The sequence below is a fragment of the Pectinophora gossypiella genome, chromosome 24, assembly GCF_024362695.1.
Source record: "Pectinophora gossypiella chromosome 24, ilPecGoss1.1, whole genome shotgun sequence".
In the NCBI taxonomy this organism is placed as follows: domain Eukaryota; kingdom Metazoa; phylum Arthropoda; class Insecta; order Lepidoptera; family Gelechiidae; genus Pectinophora; species Pectinophora gossypiella.
Window position 1 is genome coordinate 6,252,395 of NC_065427.1, and position 19,336 is coordinate 6,271,730.

At 37.1% G+C, this 19,336-nt stretch overlaps 1 protein-coding gene across 8 annotated transcripts in view; it reads right to left on the reverse strand.

The window, feature by feature from the left end:
• LOC126377829 (IQ motif and SEC7 domain-containing protein 1) overlaps nt 1–19,336 on the reverse strand; it is a 296,986-nt gene that overhangs the window by 31,257 nt on the left and 246,393 nt on the right. For 2 of the 8 annotated variants that reach the window (XM_050025767.1, XM_050025765.1), the window contains exon 2: nt 13,612–13,964. The exons of 4 other annotated variants lie outside the window; for them this stretch is intronic. In XM_050025767.1, coding sequence (XP_049881724.1) covers nt 13,612–13,694 — 83 coding nt within the window. In that variant the 5' untranslated portion in view covers nt 13,695–13,964. Of the gene's footprint in view, nt 1–13,611; nt 14,044–19,336 lie in introns of all 8 variants that reach the window. 2 more of the 8 variants (XM_050025766.1, XM_050025763.1) reach the window with 2 other exon arrangements.

Below are 19,336 nucleotides of genomic sequence, written 5' to 3' on the forward strand. Positions count from 1 at the left end.
GAAACCTAAGCCCCCACCCTCGGAGCAGACTCCTACTCCGAACCCCAAACGAAGTAAGCGGCTTGTTGGCGCAAAGCGAAAATAGATAGGTACACTTTGTTTATTGAATATTCCGATTTAATAATACTATCGGGAATGTTTTCCGACTAACTTAATGTGATCATTAACCACAAAACACCACTTCGTATTGATTATTTAGATTATTCAACGAAGAAATCAACCTTCCCGTTCCCGTTTCCACCAAAAAGTCCGCGGCAAGGAGAATATAAATAAATCTATATGTTGGATGGAAAAACAATTAATTAAAAATGACTACTATTTAGGCCGGCAAATGCAACAACTTTTTTTTTTATTTGGTTTTCCTCAAAGGGTAAGGCAAAGGGAACTATGCCCATACAGCCATTTCATTTTATGTGTTGATTTTTTATTATAATATAATATGTCCTCTTTTAATAGGTACACGGTACTTACCCATTATTTAAAAATGTTTAAATAATATGCGTTAAAACAAAAATATTTTTCCAATATTCCTTTTCTCAGATTGTAGTATTTTTAGTTTTTTATTTATATTTATTCTCTTCATACAAAATCTCTTTATAAATTGTCATTGACATTCTATTACACTTGTCAAGTAGTCAAAGCCTTTAGAGAAAAAAAAAACTATCACGCACACAAACTAACATTGACACCTCTACACGCTCAGCAAATACACTGTAATCTGCACCACTACAAATGTAGAATTGATCAAAATTGAGGGTCTGAAATATGGTACTTCTCGTATTCGGACCCTAAATTTTTGTTAGTTTGCGAAAATAATACACCAAAATATTACTATTTATCGGTTTTATAACAATATTCCTCTATCCGTTTTCCTGTAGCACTGCATCAACTTTTGTATGGAAAACGAATCACCTTAAATTCGGGCAAATAATTTCATTCCGAGTAAAACTTGAGACCACAATTTTTTATTAGACTGTTAACAAAAATCACATACGAATGTGTCTTTTTTAAAAGGCGTTTAATTGTTTCACGACGATATATGGAAAATAATGTGCTATAAGTAAATTATGCATGGTTCTAGTGAAACCGTAACGAATATTGAGGGAGATGATTCAAACCTTGATTCTGAGTTGATATCAAGTGGTATTTCTTGTCTTTTTAATTATTTTCAGTTCCATACTTTTGTAAAATTTATTTATTTATTTATTTATTTATTTATTTATTAAATTCTTACATGCTCATACAATGTGTTCATTTGATATCAACTCAGAATTATGGTCTGAATCATCCCTCAATTTTTTTTACGATGTCACAAACGCCCTGTAGTATTTTGTCATTTTTTCTTACAACAATTTCGTACGTAGAACCTGTTGGGATAAGAGTACTAACTACAAGTAAAATACAGCTATGTACATATGACAAGCGCTTCAGTCTCTATTATTGACTACCGTACCGCTGCGCTATGCTCTGGTGGTTCCCTGCCCGCGCGCGTTACCATATTAGTACTGTTAAATGCCGACGTTACTATATTAATACTGTTAAATGCTTTAAGTCGATCACCGGCGCGTGCCGCGATTATGTAGTCGATCAATTTACTAGCATCGAATAGACATTTACTATTAGGTCTTCCATCGTGTGGGTTATGAGGTTGATTACCAACCTCATCAACCCTGATGTCAGGGTTAATATTGAGCCGCCAAAGGCCCCTGACTCATGTAACGATTACTTACTTACATCAGTAAGTAGTAACCGGAACCAAAGGCTTAACGTGCCTGTTCATCTTCTTCAAGCACGGACCATTTTCTCCTGCCATGTCCTAACCAAACCAGAGCTCAGAAAGTGATTTTTGTGATAGTTCCCAACCGGGATTCGAACCCCGGTTCGTGAGCCCGACGCTCAACAACTGGACCACATTAGGCAAGCTGTATTAATTCATTTTTGTATTTGTTATATTCATTTAATATTTTTACAGAGACATTTCTAAAATTATGGACAATTGTTAGGGGCGATAGGCTGATCCCTTGTCAATATAAGGTTCATCATATTCATCTTTGGACTTCGTATCAACGGTAGCAAGTTGCCTCTGATGACTTGTGGCTCTGCTCATCCCATTACGGATTACGTAATCATTTATATTCTGAAGTTATGTAACGTCTATAACCTAAATAAAGTATATCTTCGTCTACATCTAACAAGTTTTTTTTTTGTTCTGTATTAGGCTTCCACTGTAAGCGATGCGTGTGTTTCTGCCTCTTTATATTTTTGCTTTTCTGTCTCACCTTCCTTCCTTCACCACCTTCTGTCGCCATTGCCTTTGTGTTACTAGTTCTAATTATTAGTCAGTAAACCACTGCCCTATTTTTCCCTAAAAAGTAGCTTGGAGAATGCTACACCGACAAGAGCGTGGCTTCTAAATTTGTGATGATGAAACGAATGCTGTTGATCTCCCAAATATAAAATAAATGAATAAGTAAATAAATTATGAAACGAGAAATTATTATCCTCAACAAAAAAGTAATATGAAAGAAAAAAGTTCAGGTAAAACCGGGAGGTTGGATGATGTTGTTTGTCTTGTTACAAAAGCGGCTCAAATTCGGTGCTAGCAAATATTTGGTTGAAATAGGGAAAAAATCTCGTAACGCTTAGAAAGAGGCCACAAGACATTTTGGGTCCCATGAGGCAATACGTTCTCATTTGGAAAGTACTTTAAAATTTAGACGCAAATAAATATATTCTGGATCGTGTACAGTCATGTGAGCAATATAATGTACCCACTTTAGGACCCTGTCGCACTAACATATTTGACATTTAATGAGACTTACAGTTCAATTTGTCAAAAAAGTTAATGTGACATGGTACCAAAGTGTATACACATACATATTAATGCTCGTGACCGTACTAGGTTCAAGATAAATTATGAAATTCTGATTACTAAATAAAGACAGATCTGAAACTAACGAATAACATTTTCTTTTTTCTATTTAACTTATTTATCAATTTTATTCCAGAAAAACGTAATAATTAGTCCGATATTTTATCACGTTTGTCTATGACGTCACAGTGTGCTTTTTCATGCAAATTCCATAGTAATTTCGTGTTTTGACGTTTAGTAAAAAGTAACTGATTTGACTAGTTGGAAACTGGCCTATTCATATAACATATAAGTATATAAACTCACGGCTGTTTCCCACTGGGATAAGCAAAGACTATGGAATTCCATTTGCATCGATCCTGACACACTTCTCTTGTACGTACATCCTATGGGTGTAGTCTCTAACATTCATTTTGTTTTAATGCTTTGATGTACTATTTTTTCTTGGTGTTCACGTGACAGTAGAGATTGTGTAGATATTATTAATATAATTATATATTTTTTATTAATTTAACTACATAGTATAAAACAAAGTCGCTTTTTCTGTCCCTATATCCCTATATGTGCGCTTAAATCTTTAAAACTACGCAACGGATTTTGATGCGGTTTTTTAATAGATAGAGTGATTCAAGAGGAAGGTTTATATGTATAATAACATCCATTAATAGTGGAAAAATACGGTTAGTTTTGAGGATTATAATCTGATGTCGTAAATATTTTAATTTATTCCTCAGCATTGCACCCGAACGAAGACGGGGCGGGTCGCTAGTATAATTATAAGTTGAATACTGAATTGCGGTCCGGCTAGGAAGCAACACACGTCCGTGACCCATGCATGGGTCAGTAAGAAACCACCAGGTCCGCACTAGGGGCGAGTGCTCCACTTGGATCTCGGGTAACTTAGCAAACGAAAGAAGAAATACCACTTGATATTTACACACGCCGTATCTCCGTCTATAATGGTCGAGCCAACTGTGTATAGGTAGAAACCATCTGCCCATAGCACAACATCCTTGTAAACTTCTCAGAAGCGATAAGGACACAAGGTAAAACCCAAGGTCAACCGTCATTCCTAGAAGATCTAATATCGAAACTTTAGTTGCGAACTAAAGTTAGATCGTGAAAGTTTCCCAGTGGCTAGCTGTAGTGAGCTATTCAGTGAAATCACTTTAAAGGCTTCGACACACGTGAAGCAGTTTGAATGCGGATCTGCGATACAGACGCGTTCAGTTGTCATATTTAATTCCCGTGCAATATTCTCTCACAAAGTTGTATTTCTGTAATATTTGTTTTTGAAATCATATAACATAGATAACAAATCATCATCATGCTTATATAATTATTATTATAAAGACTATATATGAGCAATGAATGAGACTAGTACGGGACCGGAAAGGATGGCGTGAAAGAGTGGAGGCCTATACCTAGCACTGGGTGGATACAGGCTGAGTAGATAGATATATATACATAAAGAGGTGTATGTCTAGTATGCATATACTCCCTGCTACCTCGTCAGCCATGTTTAAGTGACATGTGATAGGGGTAAAGGTAACTATTTAATTAAACACTTTATATTTATATGTATTTTATATTTACAGTGGCGTCAGACAGAGTACTGCGGGGCGGTAGGCAAGAGGGAAAGCACTGCCCTATTTTCCCTAAAAAGTAGCATGGAGAATGCTACACCGACAAGAGCGTGGCTCTTAAATTAGTGATATATTATATTTGTGTTCCAATTACAAGTAGGTAAGTAAGTAAGTAGTAGAGGAGCTCGGTGGCGTACCGGTTAATGCGCTCGGTCTGCGATTGTTGAAGTAAAGCAACTTTCGCAAAGGCCGGCCATAGGATGGGTGACCACAAAAAAAAAGTTTTCATCTCGAGCTCCTCCGAGCTTCGGAAGGCACGTTAAGCCGTTGGTCCCGGCTGCATTAGCAGTCGTTAATAACCATCAATCCGTACTGGGCTCGCGTGATGGTTTAAGGCCCGATCTCGCTATCCATCCATAGGAAAGGCCCGTGCCCCAGCAGTGGGGACGTTGATGGGCTGATGATGATGAAGTAAGTAAGTAGTAGCAAAGCAGTAGCTTTTGGTGTGACTCATTTCATAAAGTTTCTTGTATTACAACGTGCGCGGAATCCGCATTTAATCTGCGCTGTTCCTCACCTGCTTGTGGTATGCCTAAACCTTTATTGGTAGTTCCTAACTTAGTTTTTGAGTAAAAGTATCGCTGATTGACCGTCTAGACGAGTTATCATCGCTCGTTGATAAACTTGTCGCATAGACCACTGTTCATAACAAAAGCTCACGATACATCTTTAACGTGTAGATGTTATGTGTTATGTAGCAGTGCGCACGCAGATAGAAGCAATGGCCGAGCATCAAGCAGCCGAACAATAAAAATACACTAAACAGAATACAATTACGTATTATAATGTAATTTAATGTTAATTTGTTAACAAAAATAAATATTTTGAAGAAATGAAATGTTTATTTATCATATTTGAATAATTACACTTTATTTATTCATAAAAATATTGAGTAAAATATTTCTTATTTTCTGGATGTAAAATCTCTATGGGGGAATTTAAAAAAAAAAAACAATATAAATAAGCACTAGTGCACCACTAGCTGCCTGCGTGGTCCAGTGGTTGAGCGTTGAGCTCACAATCCGGAAGCTCCAGGTTCGAATCCCGGTGGGGACATATCACAAAAATCACTCTGTGATCCCTAGTTTGGTAAGAACATTACAGGCTGATCACTTGATTGTCCGAAAGTACCTAAGATGATCCGTGCTTCGAAAGGCACGTTAAGCCGTTGGTTTAGGTTACTCCTTACTGTTGTAAGTATGTAGTTGTTACATGAGTCATGATAAACTTTTGACGGCTCAATAATAACCCTGACACCAGGGTTGATTCAGGCTGGTATTCCACCTCGCAACCCACACGACAAGAAGACTTGTTATCTAGGATACCCACGGAATAGAAGAAAAAGGTTGGAAAGGCCCTAACGCGCATTATGTATGTGAACCGCTGTCGCCGGCTGAACCCTGCTCTCTTTTGCTACAACTCCTGCAAACAGATAACTACGACAGCTCTACTGCTTCTCAAATTCCATAGCCACTTTACTGGCTGTGTATATTTTATGACCAGTGCGTGTTGCCAGTGATGACCTACGGCAGTGAGACGTGGCCGCTTACTATGGGTCTCGTGAGGAGGCTTGGTGTCGCTCAGCGGGCAATGGAGAGAGCTATGCTCGGTATTTCCCTGCTCGATCGAATCAGAAATGAGGAGATCCGCAGGAGAACTAAAGTCACCGACATAGCTCGGAGAATTGCAAAGCTGAAGTGGCAGTGGGCAGGACACATAGCGAGGAGAACCGATGGCCAATGGGGCGGAAAGGTTCTAGAATGGCGACCACGTGTCGGACGACGCTCAGTGGGTAGGCCCGCTACAAGGTGGACCGACGATCTGGTGAAGGTCGCGGGAAGCCGCTGGATGCGGGCAGCGCAGGACCGATCGTCGTGGAGATCCTTGGGGGAGGCCTATACCCAGCAGTGGGCGTCATACGGCTGATGATGATGATGTATATTTTATGAGATAGACTGCAATTTTATCATTACTTTTTCCGTCGGTCATTTATGTACCTACCTAAAAGCTGTGCAATAGGAGCTACTTTACGAGGAAGTGTGTTGAAAACATAATGAATAGCACGTAAAGCATAGTAACAAAGAGTAATATTGAACTAGCACTCCTCCGACGTTGGAGTTAGGCAACTACAAGTCTCTTAATTAGTTTCCAAGTTGCTGACGAAGATTGAGTCCTAAATGAACTGTGCTGAAAGTTTCCATGTAAATACGGTGTTTAGTACTGATAGCAGCCTCGGTGGTGCAGTGGTTAAATGTACTCACGATCAGAGGTCCACAGTTCGTTTCCCGGTGAAGACACGTTTTACAAAAAACACTTTGTGAGAGTGTTACTTAACACGTTGACAGTCCCCATACAAAATGTTTTGACTTCCTTGTAAGTTAAGCATATTACTTAAATTTATATACGTCCTATTAAAAACGTAAATAATAATAAATGTATTCCAAACACTTCAGAATAACTATTGAGTACAATAGAAAGTAAACCATATTTCTTACTATCATAAAAAAAAAATACTTTCAAGGGCCACTCAGGGCTCTGAGCAAGTGGTCAAGAAACATACCTTCATAATACCTACATGCATTTCGTTCGTGGTAGGCCACGCACAGAATTCGGCACAGGCCTAAACCAATGATTGTCGAATTTGTTTTCGAATTCACGTTTGGACCATAAATGATTTTATCATGTACACGCTGTATGTGAATTATGTATGTACACGCTGTCAATACTATACAGGATGTTAGTGACATCGTAACGAATACTGAGGGGGATGATTCAGGACATGATTCTGAGTTGAAATACCGACTGGAAACAAGTTCAAAATTAACCTAACGTGATGACTTATGCCTATGCCCAGCAGTGGGCGTCGATGATGATGACTCATGAACAAATGTTATAATAATTTGAAGGAATATTTTAAACATAAAAATAATTAAATTTTGTAATAAGTATAATTTTCAATAATCTTCTTATTAATGCTTCTTTTCTTTATTTATTTTTAAAAATATGTGTACGCCTGCATGCCGAACACATCACACATACATAAACAGCCTATATACGTCCCATTGCTGGGCACAGGCCTCCCCTCAATCAACCGGAGGGGGTATGGAGCATACTCCACCACGCTGCTCCAATGCGGGTTGGTGGAGATGTTTTTACGGCTAATAGCCGGGACCAACGGCTTAACGTGCCCTCCGAAGCACGGAATCATCTTACTTTTACACATCACAACTTTGTGAAAATAATTTTACCAACGTTTTGTATTTTATGTGTTCTCGTAAATAAATTGATTTGATTTTATATAAAGTGGAATTTTCCGTCGGCAAATTCATAAAGGTTTTGTGTATTTTTTAATTATTTTCAGTTGCATACTTTTGCGACGGAAAATTCCAGTTGATATCAACTCTGAATCATCCGTCAAAGTTTTCGTTGCAATGTCACTGACACCTCAAGTAAAAGATTCGCATCCACATTTTGAGATATCTCGAACCGTAGCAAAATGGCTATCAACTATACGAATACTATAAACTTTCACAACTCGTGACTAGACTACTGAGTAAACACATAAAGTCATTTACTAGATACTAAACCATATATCACGACTGTTCAATTTGAAGACACATTGTAAAAGTACACCCGACCGTAATGGCAAATATCGTGAGTTGAGAGAGCTAAAGTTCTGAGAATCCGAATAATATACCTGCTTACCGAAAACGAAATACAAAACAGAAATCCAACACCTCTAACTCAAATTATTAGCGTTCTGTTTGCATACATACACTGTCAAGGAATAGTTATGAAGTAAAATAAAAGAACCGAAGAACATCCAGCGGAGGTGCAGTTCGGTGTAGATTGCTGCCTTTGTTCAAGCATTATCCCGTTTTTGAAAGAAAGAAACACAGTTTTTCACAGGGTCCGCTTATGTAACCTGCAGATTTGACAGCTCTGTTTTTTTTACAGAAGCCTGTCTGACCTTCCAAGGGAAAACTAGCCCAATACAGGTTAGGTCACATCATATACCTCCGATAATGCATTTCTCGGGAATGTGAACGGGTTTCCTCACGATGTTCTCCTTCACCACTGAACACGTTATAATCATTTACGATCGAAATATGAATTCGAAAAACAAATTCGACAGTAATTAGTTTAAGTCTGTGCTGGATTCTAACATGCAACTTCAAAGTGAGAGGCAAGCGGTCTACCAACTGGGCTACCACGGCTCCATGGTTCTACTTTCTTGGAAGCGTCATTATAAAACCAGGCGGTCTATACGTCCCAGGCCCTATCGTTGTATGTCACAGTACAATACAAAGTTAATACGTTTTGTGGGTATGACGTCGATACACACCCTTTCGGGCTATGTAGTATTAATAATGGTTGTAACAATAAATGCTTAAATAACAAAATAAATAAAAGCTCGAATAATATACCGGCGAGCATGCATAAAGTCTTTGATGAGAGTGGAAGAAGTGAGGGTGGAATTCCTTAGTCGCTGCCTACCCCACCGAGAAAGAAGCCTGATATTACGTATAATATGTGCGTGTATATTAAAACAAGTATAAAGTAAAATAGCAACCGCGTAAAAGATGTTGTGATGACCTATGCTCATGTTTTATGTGTGAATGCGTGTATACAAACTCAAATATTACAAGAAATTGCGCGGTGCCACCTCTACTTATAAGCGTAACTTACAATGTAAGATGATACTTGGAGAACAATAGAGTCTACATTTTGTTATAATGTTATAACCCAGCTAAAGACCGCATCACGTTTATAGCATGATGAACATATTAACATAATATAATAAATCCGGTGGACTGGAACAGATTTGTATAGTAAGTAACATACATGAAGTGACGCCCGTAATCCCCAAAAGGATATTAACATTGTTATTTACTTCAAGACAAATTGCCAACCGTTGTCTTATGACAGGTTGCTCTGCTTACTATTTTAGAGATAACCTGCGAGAATTAATGTCCTAATATCTTAATAAGATTATAACGTCATCAGGGAAAATTGTTAGACGTAGATAGCGGCGATCGATCGATTTAGGGCAGCACTAATTTGGCCACGATAATGTTACATCATTACTTTTTCATTTTCAGTTCTTACTTAGAGAAAATTAAATCGAAAAAATCTAACTCGAACGGGATTTGAACCCGCAGCTTTGTCAAGTCGGGACGGGCGAAAGCTATAACAAAAACAAACTGTGTTCTTTTATAATAATGTGTTTTTTATAGAATCCTATAAAATCTGGCAGAAAAATTTCAACATACCTACACATTTTTCCTTACTGTTCTCAAAAAGTAAAGAAAACGAATATAAAAACACATAAATCGACGATTTACATTTACATTTCGTTCTCATTAGCAGTAGATATTAATTTCCCCAACTCACTTTGTGCTGTGCAGGTCATAAACATAACAGTTATTTTTTATTGTAACTTTAATTCCCGCCATAACAGCGGCCAATTAATACTGGCCAACGTTTCGTTGGATTTGTGCCAAGTTAGGAAAAACTTGAACAAAATCGGACCTAGAGTTGACCCTTGTGGTACTTTCCGGGAAATATCCTTTATGTAGCTTTTATTTATGATACTGGGCATTGTGAAAGTTCGGGTTCGTATTCAATAGGTGATCGATCAATAAATGTAATACATAATATTACATAAAGACTATTCTCGAGCTATCTGTATAAAGGTATAGTCGATCTAAACGTTTAGAAAAATCTATGCTATTACTTTCGTTTATCAAAAGTTTTGTTTGTTTTGAAAGACATTGTAATGTACAGCAAACCTATTAATACAGAACTTTTACAGCCTGAACTGAATGAATAGCTTTATCAGATTTAAAAAGAGAAAGAAGAAATATTGCCGGATGAAACTAATAAATCCATTCTTAAAAAATCCGAACCTTCATACAGCCCGACCGGAATGAAAACTCTGCTAATGAAAGCACCAACCTATTTTTTCTCCTCAGCAAACATAGCCCAGTTTAATAACCGACAATTTTTCGCCGGGACTCGAATCTGGGTCGCCGCGGTGCATTCAAGCGTATTAATCTAGTCGTTGCAACTGAATAGGCCCGCTTCGCTTCGTAAGCTGAACTACTAAATACCGAGTTGGGTCGCGAAAGGTTGTCTTATTCACAATAAGTAAGAAATTTGAGCTTTGTTTCTGGTTATTGCTACAAGGAATCTGTGAATGTCGGGATTAAAATGTTGTGTTCATTGTTTTCTTGGTTGCTGCATTAAAAATCAGTAAATATATTGTTTACCGGTGTATAGGTAGATGGGAAGTTGAATCACATGCATCACAACAAACATGCTGAAAAATTAGGGTTAACCCATCTTTGACCAATTTAGTAAACAATACATTTGATTATTATTATAGAAGATCATTCTAAAACGACATATTACGCAGTCAATTACTTATAACTAAACTTCAAATTGCTAACAAAGAAAATATCTAAAATGAAAATAATGTTTCAAGAAACAGAATCTTAATAGTTTCAGTAGGTACTTGGGGATTAAAAATCTCACATCCAATTAATTAATCTAAAACAGCAATATTGCTTTTTGACATGCGCAAATGTCTTATTGCAATTTTGCTTTTTAGATCAATTGCTTCGATGTGGGCTTTTCAACTCCGCTGGGCTAGAAAGATTTCAAAGTCGAAGCAAACAAATTAGACTTCTAAATCAGACTAAGTATTCAAGAATGTGAGTGACACAGATTGAATTAGGCTGATTCAACCACTAGCTGTGCAATTGAATGGAGGAGTCCCCCTCTCCCCCTTTCCCCCACAATGGGAGGGATGCGGTCCACTTGACAAATAAACTGCACTACAGATAAATGGCTGAAGTAGCATCTTGGAGCTCAGGAGTTATTGGTTCTTTGATGCACGCTCGATTTCAATCGAAAATGTTGACTTCGCGGTTTCTTTTTAAATATCCGAACAACGTATCGGCGATGTAAGTCGGAGACAGATAATGCGATAGAATGTTTTGGTTGAATGTGTTTATAAGATGAAACTTGATTAGTTGAAACGAACGCAATGTATAAAAGGATGTTGTCAATTTTTAGACAGATGACGTTTATACGAATAATATGAACAACGTAACTTGTTAGCGTATTTTAATAATCGCCTACCTACTAAGCAATATATAAATAAATATATCCCAGACGAAATAACTACTTTTTTAGGGTGTTTTGTAATCATCATTTTGGAATTTGATCGCGAGATGACAGCAAACTCTTCTGATATATATTGAGAGAAAAAACAAAACAAAAGCGACATAGCAATAAAATTATACACCCATCGAAAGTGCTTTCCAATGTTTACCTAAACAGAACACAAATCTCTGAACTTTGTCGAATTATAACTTTTCAACAGCATCGTTTCCTAAAACTTTTGAAGCACCATCCAATTCGGAATAGGCAATATTCATGAAATTTTTACAACATTAGTTTCAATTGGCAAGGAGCCAGATTGCCTTAGTATTCTCTTCAGCCTAGGTCACGTCAGATCTAGACCGAGGCTTATGTGCTGAAACTAGGTCGTAAAACGTATGAGGAAGTTACGTCTAGTTAGCAAGCACAGCAACGTTACAAGTTTGCTAGTTAATTATATTTCGTATACATTTTTTTTGTTATGATGAAATATGTAATGGGATTGTTACACTAGTAACGTACATAGTTAAACGATGATACCTAAAAAATTGGATTGTTTATTTAAATACTAATTCTCATTAGATCGTGAAACTAATAGGTAAAAAGCTAACTACGAAGTAGTTATATGTAACAAAAAGATTCAGATATAACCGATGCACTTATTGTGAATGACACGTATCAAAGCTCTCGCAAGCGAATGAACACATTGATGGTCGAGCCGCAAGTCCACAACTGGAAATAACACATGTTCTGGTTATCATAGTACAGACACAGTTGTATATAAAACTGTAGAAAATATGCCATCAATATCTTTTAAGTTACCATTGCATTTCTAGTTTGCTACTGAGTGAATCCAAAATATATACATTGCCAGAAGTATTAGCATGTAATTCAATCTCTAACAATGCTAATATTGTCGTAACCCGACCTATTGTTTTAAAACCAGTTAACGAGATTTTACAAACAGGTTACTTCCTACCTTGGAAATATTTTAAAGTAATTAGTTCTTCGTTTCATTAAAACTTATAGTTGAAAGCAATGAAACGAGGAGTAAGATTGTAAGTTATTTCTCCCTTTTAACTAGCAGGAACATTAATCAAACTTAGTAAAGGTACCGCATACAGCCAGGATAAGTTTTAAGTAAGCAAGGTAACGGAAAATGAGGAGTAACTCAGTTATGTAGTTCGCGCTTTGAAAGTTTAGTTTGCACTTAGATACTATCTGGCTTTGAATGAGGATTGGATGAAAGTTAACGAGGGATGTTTTCGATGTACTTAGTACAACATTAGTTTCTATCAAAGTAAGTCCATACGTAATTACTGGCCATCTAGAGACAGGCACACATTCCATGAGCTGATCACCAACTTCCATTAATGGTGAGGCACGATACTTAAAAGAATATATATTATTAGGCGTTATGTATCAGTTTAAAATAGCAACAATTGACGGGTTCGTGCATGCATATTTTGACAATGATCAATGAGATAGAATTGTTTGGAAGAAAACCAGGACTAATAAGATACTATAGTAAGAATAAAACTTATATTACAAACAGTACAAAGTACGAATGGTCAATTAGTGCATGCTCTTTTATCACAATATGACGTCTGTTGACGCTAATTCATTGGTTCGGGATATATTAGATCAACACACTGTTAAGCAAATCATAGTCTCAAATCTTGTATAACTCATATGTATGCAAACTATTCAAGTATAAAACCTAAGTGGCGGATCAATAATAACCCTGGTTCCAGAGTTAGTGAGGTCAATCATCGCTAAGTGTTTCGTCTTTTCACTATTTGTCACCTAAAATATACTTAAAATAATTTCTTACAACTTGACCCTTTAAAAATTCGCGGACTTTTCGGACTTGACAATAATATATACGTACATGCCACACATCAGAAGAAGAACACTAAAACTCACCCGTAGCCTGGCTTCTGGCAGAACCAAGACCTCGTCAGCTTGGCAGCTTCAAGCAGAACCCCTCCCAATTCTCCGATCCTCATGCCAGTACAGCAACATCCATCATCCCCCTCCACTAACACCAACTTTGACTCTGACTTCGCCACTTTGGATGACCCTTCTTCGTCTTTATTCTCCAAGACTTATCAAGTCTTCTCAATTCGGTTGGCTATTTTTCATCGTGACTTAAATTAGATTCTAGAGGTTTTTTATCACGTTTCGTTCACTTAAGCACTTCAGTTACTTATTCGTAAATGATTTCAATTTTATCACTTCAAAACGCAACGGCAATTTTCTATAGCGTTTCTAAGTCACTTCACTCAGTCAATTAGCGTTACACAATTTTAGAAAGAGATTAATATTGAAAATGGTTGCGCAATAAAATCTATTATACTGCGTCCAAGGCAGTTACTCTGAATTGGTGGCATTAGGCTGAATTGTAACGAGCCGATACAAACGAGATACCCGACGACCCATTAGTGGTTATTGTGCAAATCGACATAACGAAGTGAAACAAATTAACGCGGAAACATTAAATGCGTTTGACGAATAACAAAACAATTCTTCACGTGACACTATACTCAAACTGATCTCTTGATACGTGGAAATATTATCCACGGTCGTTTATAAAGCGCATTTTAAGATTTGGTCATCTATTAAAATGTAATTCTGTATAACTTTTGAGTTCTGTAGCCTAGCCAATGACTCAATAGGTATAATATATACCTATAGGATTAAAAGCTAGAAGATATTGCAACGAAAATACAAATAAGAGGATTATGTTAACAACTGATTAGCCTCGTTTGGTAGTATGATCAAAGTTGTTCAATGTTGGACGCTCCACGGAAATAGTATAATGTAGACACTGTCTCTATATAGATATTTGCATATATCTACTAGGTTGTGTCCTTTTAGAACCACGACATTAATAAGACATTCCCAGAACAATAACACAAAACAGTCCGAGAACTTAACAGACTTTTAGAGACCTTTAGCAATCAACACTATAAACATGAAGTAACATCTATTGTACAATCGCATTAAACGATTTCTTAGCAAAACCATTTCACAAAATCAATTCATAGCAATGTTATTTTACTCTCAAAACAGCTATAGGTTTTCTTTTGAATGGTACTTGGCCTAGAAATTAGTATTCTGCGAACGATACAGAAACGACATTGCATAAAAGTTTCGCTTGCCAATATGGTGAACAGACGTGTTATGACGAGGACACATAATACGTAGAAGTTGAGAATATAGATAGAATTGTACTTGAAAAGTACTGTGATATTGGCTAACGCGATAACCAGCTTAACTTTAAGTGACTGACTTATAAAAACGTCGTGTATGATACTTTAATAAAGACAAGATTTTGTCTAAAAACGCACGTCAAGCGCCTTCTTCATGGAACTGACAGACGTCACAACTTAGGCCATGACGATAGCTTTTAAGTAGCCTTTAAACAATCGCACTGCAGATCGCATGTTTTGTTTTTCACTACTCCCAGTGCAGAACAGAAGTTTAAAGAAGATATACACCTTAGTATTTCGAAAGGAAGACACAAATTGCAATGTTGCTGAATATTCTATTAACCCGCACGAAGCGTTTTGCCAAGCTATCTGAGTATGAATAATGCGGGAAGCTCAGGTTGTGGAATTGTGAAATTACGGATGTTTGCAATTCTAGTGTTTGTTTATATTGAGATTTTCGTAAGTTGTAACTAGTTTTGATACGAAGTCGTAGGTAACATGGGCATGATGAACCATGTGGTGCTAGATGATCAGCCCTGTACCCATATGAGCCTCTAATGTGTTAAATATGATACAGACCCTCTAGCAGGTTTTCGACGTTACCATAAAGATATACCTTACAGTGAAAAAAAACCTTGTGAGCAGTGTTTTGAAAATCATATTCGGATTTGATTTTTATTAACGAAACCTCGCAATAGAAAGTATGGACAAGGTTATTTCAATTTTTTTTCCGGAATAAAATGACATCTGAATATGATTTTTCAAAACGCGAAGATAAGCAAGATGTGTTTTATGTTCTTATTCACTCTCAATCCAGCCTTGAAGCACTATGCACCAGGTGTTTGAGATGACAGTGAAAAGGTACTTATAACAACGATAGCAGCAAAATATACCTCACATAAAGCCAAAACTAACAACATAAAACTCCAAAAACTAATAACAGCACTAAACTAGCAAGCTAACGCTGTCCACTTCATACTAGAGAACAAACACAATCCAGAAACTATACTCGTACTAGAGATTGTGAAGCTTAAACGAAACTTTATACAGCGTCTAAACAACAGCAGCTTAAGACGGGACGTGTTTCATGGAAACGTATATGCACATACATACATACATACATACATAAACTCACGCCCGTAATCCCTAATGGGGTGGGCAGAGCCACAAGTAATCAAAGACAACTTGCAGCCACTGTTGATACGATGTCGTAAGCTGGATATGATGAACCTTATGGTGATAAGGGATCAGCCTATCGCCCATAACATTAGTCCATCATGTTAGATGACACAATCCCTCTGTCGGTTTTTACGACATGCCCGGGAAGACAAGCAGCTGAACGTTTTCTATGTTTTTTATTTGCTCCCAGAACAGCATAGAAGCAACACACATAATAATGTGAATATATGCACATATTCAGGAAAATTTACAGATGAATATTATTTAAAAACCACAACAAATATAATAGATACAGATACTCTCGTAAGACCTGGGTTTCCAGACACAGTAGTTAAACAACAGAGATTGCACTTGGATAAAACCAATTTTATTTCTTAGTTTCCAAAAAATATATAAAACCAGAGTATAGCAGACATAAACTCACACCCATAAACGCTAACGCAAGACAGCAATCAAAGACAACTTTAGCAGGTTGCAATAAAGTCTTCTTACGATGGATATGATGAACTTTACGGTGACAAAATTGTTTTGAAATGCTGCTTGCATACGTTTATAGCATTTAATAAAGTTTCTGCAAATATTCGATCACTGATCTTCATACCCGGTCTCCATACGCAGCCAGTACGATACGATATATGCTATACTGTGGACCCGGCTTTATGCGAAGAGTTTGCCCTAGCATGTTCGGACGAGGTATTTTCTTGTTAAATGCAGTGCAAACACTCTTTGATATGTTAGAACAGGAAAAATAGTAAAGGAACGTCTTAAACAAACACGTGTAATAGTAACAAGTGCAATTTAGAATTAGAATTTCGTGACATATACATCATAGACTGTGTCTGTGTTAAAATGGTTAGGAAACTTGATCTTCAAACCAGAAGTCACGCTCTTCTTCTTTTTTTGAGTAGATGAAAAGTCGAACAACGTAATTTATAATTTATCAGCCCAAAAAAAGGTCCCGGTTCGAATGCCGGACTGTTTAGGAAACCACAGATCATAGAAGTGAGGTAAACCTAGCTCAGACGCTGGTGGGGAGCGGAGAGTTGCCGTTCTATACGTAGGAAATTATTCCTTATTGTATGGTATAATCAAAGACATGTCGTAAAAATCGACTATAGAAGTGCGAGAGATCACCGCGACCTTATCTATCTTAAGACTGATAAAATGCAACTTTCCTTTTGCCGATTCGGACGCCGGTACCGGACTTGCACTAATGAGTTATTAATTTATCTTAAGTGCAGTTTTCACTAACACAGTTGGCTTGGCCATTATAGACGGCGATACGGCTCACCACCTATCACGTTGGTGTAGTAAAACGCTTGGGTTCTTAATTCATCTTGCAATGGATGTACAGGGGTACATCCATTGGGTGGTCAGGGGACCACCCCAATTGGGATATAGTCGTGAGCTTAATTTATGTTACGTTCTTTTCTAACAATTACGAACAGCAGTTTTCTCGACCTAAAAACCTTACACATATTAATGAAAAGAAATCAGTAACTGAAGAATTGGAACACAGTGACACAGCAAAGGCGATCATATATGCATTATAATAATATATAAAGTGATCAGTCACGCTGCTATGTCTGTATGTACTATCTATCATACATACATGACATGATGATTATAAAGGAATATGACCAAGTTATCTTACAATATACAGGTGTTAGTGACACCGTAACGAAAACTGATGAATTTAGTGCCTTTTTTATTTAGTTACAGCCCCATAATTGTGCTTTAAGCTGTATTGACCCTTAAAATACATAACATAAACAGCCTATATACGTCCCACTGCTGGGCACAGGCCTCCCCTCAATCAACCGGAGGGGGTATGGGAGCATACTCCACCACGCTGCTCCACTGCGGGTTGGTGGAGGTTGGAGGACCCTTAAAATAAAAAAAATATAAATAATAATAAAAAAAAACCATCAATGTAAATCGAACAATGCGAATAATCGCTAAACTAACTATAGCGACTGTTCGCGTTGTTTAATTTACACTGCGGCGCAGAAAAAACTCAAAATCCTAATTAAACATTTCCGAGACGAAAAACACCTACCATCCTTTTTAGTAGAATCAAACAGACGTTCTATTTTTTTCTGTAACGGTGTCATTAACTCCCTTTATAACATGTTGTATCTGCTTGTGAAGCTATTACTTCTAAAGAAAATCGATTCGCGTTTTAATCACAATCTGACCCCTACATCCGTTGTCCAGTATCGACGTGTGAACTAACTGTATTAAATCATCACCTAAAAACATCATAGAAGGGAAGCTACAAGGAAAGAGAGAAAGAGGAGGACCGAGAAGAGCTTACATGGAACAGATGAAAGAGAAGGCGAACGTCGTGTCTTATAAGCAAGTGAAAGAATTGGCCTTTGATAGACAAGAATGGAGAACACACTGAATGGAGACATTTAAATTAGTGATGCTCATCACTTAAACATTCCACTGTATAGCTTGAAATAGGATTAAAAGTCATTGAATGCAATACGTCGCCTGTCTATCATTACTATGTCAATGTCATACTATAGAAAACCTGTGAACATATCGTTCATAATTAACGCACGAGCGAGATAAAATACTGATTAAGTTTTTTTTATGTAATGAATAATAGATACTCTAGTATAATAGTGATGGAGTATCTATAACTTTCGCACTTAATCTATCGGCACTACCCAGATAGTCATAGAAGGTAGTGATAATTTTGGTGGTTGCCTGGAAGAAATTGCTCTAGAGCAATACGGCCGCCCAAATTGTACTGTATTCATGTGTTATGTCTGATTGTTGTAATTTAGTTCTGTGCAATAAAGTATATTTGATTTTTGATTTGATAGTCCATACAAAAATCTCGTCTACCTCGAAATCTACCTCGTCACCGATACGAACTGGTGCGGGGCGAGGAGTGTCCGTACTATACGTAGCATTAATCTTTGTTTATACTACGTAAGATATTTTCCAAGATATAACCCAGTATGCATTTCGTTTGCAATTCAAACGTAATCACATAAAACGGGCCATAATTTGTACGTATATTATGTTTGGTACACGGTTGGCCGACCGTGCTTTCTCCGTTCGCAATGTTTTATTAATATTTCTCGTGCTCGTGACTTCGAATGTGCTGCTCACGTCCTTTGAAATATAGCGTGATAAATTCTATCGGATTGTAAGATATTTTACATTTAAGTTTCGAAGCCCGGAATTATCTTACTTTTTCGGACAATGAGGTGATTCAAGCCTGAAAAGTCCTTACCAAA